Source organism: Solanum tuberosum, unplaced genomic scaffold (assembly GCF_000226075.1).
Source record: "Solanum tuberosum cultivar DM 1-3 516 R44 unplaced genomic scaffold, SolTub_3.0 scf00355, whole genome shotgun sequence".
In the NCBI taxonomy this organism is placed as follows: Eukaryota; Viridiplantae; Streptophyta; class Magnoliopsida; order Solanales; family Solanaceae; genus Solanum; species Solanum tuberosum.
Genome location: NW_006239277.1, coordinates 79,453 through 85,342, shown reverse-complemented (window position 1 = coordinate 85,342; position 5,890 = coordinate 79,453). Strand labels below are relative to the sequence as shown.

The window sequence follows — 5,890 nt, the reverse complement described above, 5'->3', positions numbered from 1 at the left end:
TATGCAAAAGAAGGGAAGAATTCGATTTTGAAAAATGAGAGAAAACCTCTCTATTTATAGCCAACAAAGGGTAAAGGTCACAACCCTTTGGAAAGAAGACAACCTTTCAGAAAGGTCACAACACTTTGGTAAAGGCATAACCTTTCAAATGGTCACAATCCTTTAGAAAGGACACAACCTTTCATAAAGTTCACAACCCTTCGGCATAGTCACAACTCTTCAGGAGAGTCACAACCCTTCATTTCCTGTTCACACCTTTAAAACCCAACACTCCTACCTACTAATTTGGATGTACACCATTTAAGGCCTATTAGCGCTCCCTAACTATTAAATTTTTTTGTCATTTTTAAAATTATTTAAATTTGAAATCTCTAGTTAATAAGAATTGATAAATCAAATCTTATCCATTCCACCACGTAATCATATGATCAAAACTGCAAATTAAGATAAATAATTGTTTATTCTCTATGCTTATAATATATTGCTTACTAACATATGTTAACCCTAATTTAGGTGCAGCACCTAATATAAAAGTGTTTGATTTACAAAATGACAAAAGAAGAGTGCATGGAGGCACTATCCAAGCATGCAGACATCAAACCTGTAAGCACTGCTACTGGTTAGTTTTTACTCTTTTAAATTTTATTAAAGTTTAAGTTATATATACTAACGATGTATAATATTTTTACACGATCAGATTAAAAGAAAGGAAATGGCCTATTATTATAACTAGTTAAATAATTAATATGGTATTCATTAATTATCTTATGCATGCATGCAAATTTCAGTTTGAAGGTTGTAAATCACATACACATATTATCAATCACGTTGACCCCACTGACTTTAAATTTACCTGAATCACCTCCCAATATTTACGATTGATTTCATCATCAGTATTTAGATAATCAAAATTTTCACTAAAGAGATTCACTTGTAATTATGTGAAAACTTCAACCTGTTCTGCCTCACCACGCATATAACTTGATGTATTTTAACTCCAAATTACTTATAAAAAATGATTCTAATTTATATTTATGGCCAAACACAATTATCGTTATTTTCAAATATCATTTTCACTTTAATTATTTTTTTCAAATTTCATAATAAAATATGACCATAATCACGCTGGAACAAAGTTCAAAATACCCAAACAAAATCAAGAAAAAAGGTACATACTTAAACAAAACATCTAAACAAAAGATATTTTAGAACTCGCCTCACGCCCACCTCGTTTTGTCTAAGCCTTAAACCTATCCTGCCCTATTCTCATCTCTACGGAACGTGTACGTTTTTTTTTTGAAAGTCTACCGATAGGGACGTATGCTAAATAGTCCCCACTTTATTAATTAGGCTTCATTTATTGCTATAAAAATAACATTGAATATTCATAAATCACGCAGGCCACAAGACAGCTACACAACCAAATTTATAAAAATGTAGCAGACAACCATACGACATATATATACATTATATACATCATCATCAGAATTAATAAGTGGCTATAGAAGAAGACAATTATATCGATCGATGATATTTTTCCAAATTTTAATAATTATACTTTAAAGGTGATATATATAGATAGTTTATCGAGGCTAGAAGCAGGTACCTCTTTGTCGATATATCTACTTCATTCTGGAGTGTAATTTTTTTAATTTCAATGTTTATGCTTTAAAGGTGATATATATACATATACTTTTTTCAAAGCTAGAAGCAGATACCTCTTCGTCGATATATCTACTTCATTTCGAGTTTAATTTTTTGAATCTAATTATTTATGCTTTAAAGGTGATTTACAGATACAATTCCACTGATAATTTGGTTCGAGGTCAATAAAAGAAAATTGCCACATAAGTAAAACTCAATATGGGAAAAATGTTGATGTGTCATTATTTTGAGAAAAGAAAAATGTATCGTATACATTGAAGGCAAATAAATACATAAACCACTTATAATATGATTTGTTGGACTCGTCCCTTAGTCGTTCTCCACCAATTCATTCACAACTCTTATACTTACGATTTTGAGACAGGTTTAGAATTTAAATTTTACAAATTTAAATTCATAATTCTACTACTTTCATTAAATTTATTAAGTTTAGGATAAATTATTTATACATATTTAACAAATTTCCGCACATAAATATATCTAAACACATATGGCCTAAGCCAAAATCTATCCAATACATTGGATACGCCTTGAATCAATCCACCAACCAACAAGTATATATCGTACACCACGAAAAGGACAGTACACTGTGAAGAAATATATTTCGGACGTACGTAACTCAACCCTAAAAGTTAGTTTATGAAATGAAAATTATTTAAGTTCATATAAAAAGATTATTCATCTCATTAACTATTGACGTGTGATTTTTTTTATTCGAGAGAAGTATTTAATAAATCCAAGTTTAAGGGTGTATTATTAGTTTCATCTCGAATTATTGACAGCCTTAAGAACACCTGTTTACTTGACTAACTGAACTTCAACCTATCCCGATCTTGCAAAATGAGTGAAATACTCTTCTAAATTCTTGCAAAATTTAAGGGTGTTTTCAACACTTTTCTCGATTTTTTTAATTAAGAGCTCCATGCTCCTATAAGAGTTTGTGACCTCTTGATATGTCTTGTTGCAAATTGGGGGTGTATTTAGTTAATCAAGTAAAGTGTTGTTTTTAAGACTGTCAATAGTTTGGAAATATGAAACTAATAATTTGCGTCAATTCAAGGGTGTTTTCAATACTTCTCTCTTTTTATTCTTCAACACACCACGTCACGCTCAGGAATGAAAATCTGGAGCGTACGTAATTTAATTAATTTGAGGGCCCAACATCAGGTGAGATAAGTCTTGCTTTGATACCGTACCATAGCCATGTAATAAGAAAACGAACTTCTGGTCTAACTCAATCCAAAAGCTAGCATATCTCTTTAACCATGTAAAATCTTTCGCATTCTTCAACACATACTAGTACGATAAGCGACATATGCCCACATTTTTCAATGAAATAGGGACCGCATTGGTACGTGCAAACCTATCTCTCGCATGCATTTAATAGATAATTACAAGTAAGTATTCATAATAAGTAATATATTATTAATAAATTGTAATATACATATTAGACTAGATTAAAATACATTGATAATGTAAAAATACTTTACATATTTTATGAGAACTCAAAGGTTAGATCGCTATCGAGTACATGGTTATAATATATGTTATTATTATTATTATTATTACTATTATTATTATTATTATTATTATTATTATTTCTTGTCTGATTCCCTGGAAGGACCTGGTTCTTTGGAATCTAATATCATTTTCTCTATCATAGCACTTGTCTCTTCCTCTGTCATACTATCTTTGTTATTTTGTGATTCTTTGTATTCCTCGAAGAACTCTTTGTTCTCTTTCTCTAGCTCTTTCCACACTGCAAAATCATGATCAAAGTCGGATTCAAGATTTACAAATTGTATCAGAAGTGAATCTAGCTAGCTAAGATTTTTATTTTTATAATATGTGTACATCATTAATATATGGGAATTGATTCTTGTTTTTCGAGGTAAATAACTCTGTATTCAATCAAGTTTGGTTATTTAGCTTTTTGAATGCATAATAATATTAAAATCAATTCTAGAAAATATGTACATAAACAATCTAGTTTAGCGGAAAGAAAATGAGTTCACATGCAATGTTAAAATAAGCTACTCCCTCTGTCCAACAATAGTTGTCCACTATACTAAAAATAGTTGTCCAACAATATTTGTTCAATTTAGAAAATCAAGAGATAATTTGTCTTTTCTGTCTATTTTACCCTTGCTATTAAATATTATTTATTATATAACACAAAGGATAATATAGTAATATTACCCCTATTATTTATTATTTTTTAAGGGATGTGTCAAGTCAATAATGAACAACTATTGTTGAAAGAGGCACTAGCTATTAATATGCCCATTTATTAGTATCATGAGATTCACCATTTGAAGTAATTTGTGAATTCTAGATTCCAGTACTTTGAAATTATCATGTTCTAAATTTATACTTTTTTTGTCTCGGTTATATGACTCACTTTTTTTAAAAATCAGTCTAAAAAAGAATGACATATATATATATATATATTAAGTAACAGTTTAACTTTAAAATATTAATTTTACCCTTAATGAAATGATTTATAGTCACATAAACACCTATCACTTATTTTAGACCACAAATTTTAAAAATCTTTTTTTTCCTTTTTAAACTCCGTGTTAAGTCAAACTAACTCATGATATAAAATGAGACGGATAAGGGAGTAATTTGTACATATTAAATGAATTTTCTTAAAACAAATACAAATTTTGAGTAGCCCTTTAGCTAGTTTATGTGTTTACTTCTTCATATATTGCACTACTAAGCGAAATTTTTGACTCCGTCACAACTGATCATAACGATATGTGAGATCAGTCGTAGACATTGGAGATGACTCGATCATGTATGAATCTAAAGTCAGTGGGTTCAGCATGATTGATTATATATGTGTGTGTTTTAAAACCTTCAAACGGAAATTCGCATGCATGCATAAGCTAATTAATGAATACCATATTAGTAATTATTTAACTAGTTATAATAATAGGTTATTTACTCTATTTTCATCTGATCGTGTAAATATATTATACATCGTTAATATATAGAACTTAAACTCTAATAAAATTTAAAAGAGTTAAAACTAACCAGTAGCAGTGATAACAGGTTTGATGTTTGCATGCTTGGATAGTGCCTCCATGCACTCTTCTTTTGTCATTTTGTAAATCAAACACTTCTCTATCAGGTGCTGCACCTAAATTAGGGTTAACAGGTTAGTAACCATTTATTTTGCAATATCGAGAATTGTGATGAAATAGATAAGATTTTATCAAATTTAAGACCTAAAAATTAAGAGTGAGAAAAATCCTAATAGGGATCACGCTACACGATACACATACAAATTAGTTGGTAGGGGCAGATCTAGAAGTATATATAGATAAGGGTTTATTTGATGAGCCCTAAAATTACCGAAAATATTGAACAATGAACTCAAAACTCAAACAAGGTGATGAGTTCAGTGATCAAAATTCAAAATTCATAAAGTTAAAATCTTGAAATTGGTTATGTTAGTTAGGCTCCAAAGCATATACTGAATGCTTAACACACAAGTTCTTTGAACTATACATGCATCAAAAAAAAAAAAAAGAAGGTTTTCATCTGATATTCGTATCGAAGCCCAACTAAATTAGATTCACGTCACGTAGGACTTCAATTGGAAGAATTTTTCCATATCTAAGAGCTCAAACCAGAAAACTCTGATCAAGAGAGAAATTTAACATCATCCAGTGCATCACTTTTTTTTTTAATGATCATTGATCACAAAATAAATAATAACTAGATCATAGATATTTTAGTTTACGTACCATATGGATATATGAAGCAGATGAATGATCGTTACTCATGATATAGATTTACTATATCTAATCTTGATGATCACCAACATAAGCTATACCTAAATCAATATTTCAAAATATTATAGAACACTCGTCTCGTTGATTCTTCCACTCATTTCCTTTATCTTGGACTATGTAATAGACTTTATAATAGTGTAAGAAAATTAGAAGAAGCAACTACTGTAGAGTGGGGTTAGGAGTACCACGTGAGAGATAAATGATAAATGGTGGAGAGGAGATTAGAGTAGATTTTGTATATGACTATTTCTGCCCCCTCCATGTGATAAGTGGGACCATTAATGCCTATTAGATTATCATCATCATCAATAACCAAAAATGGACATCATCTATGTGTCATTCTAATATTGTAGTAAATTATCTACTCATATATTATAAGCCAATCGGATTATGACACGTGTGTCTGATGATCAAATATG

At 29.8% G+C, this 5,890-nt stretch overlaps 1 protein-coding gene across 1 annotated transcript; it reads right to left on the bottom strand.

Annotated features, from left to right (window-relative positions):
• Positions 1 to 3,093: 3,093 nt before the first annotated feature.
• LOC102592404 (uncharacterized) lies at positions 3,094 to 5,577 on the bottom strand. Its single transcript, XM_006361372.2, has 3 exons — positions 5,424 to 5,577; positions 4,708 to 4,813; positions 3,094 to 3,424 (listed from the first exon to the last, which is right to left on the bottom strand). The coding sequence occupies exons 1-3, from the start codon at positions 5,460 to 5,462 to the stop codon at positions 3,261 to 3,263; spliced, it is 309 nt and encodes a 102-aa protein (XP_006361434.1). The 5' UTR covers positions 5,463 to 5,577; the 3' UTR covers positions 3,094 to 3,260.
• Positions 5,578 to 5,890: the final 313 nt, after the last annotated feature.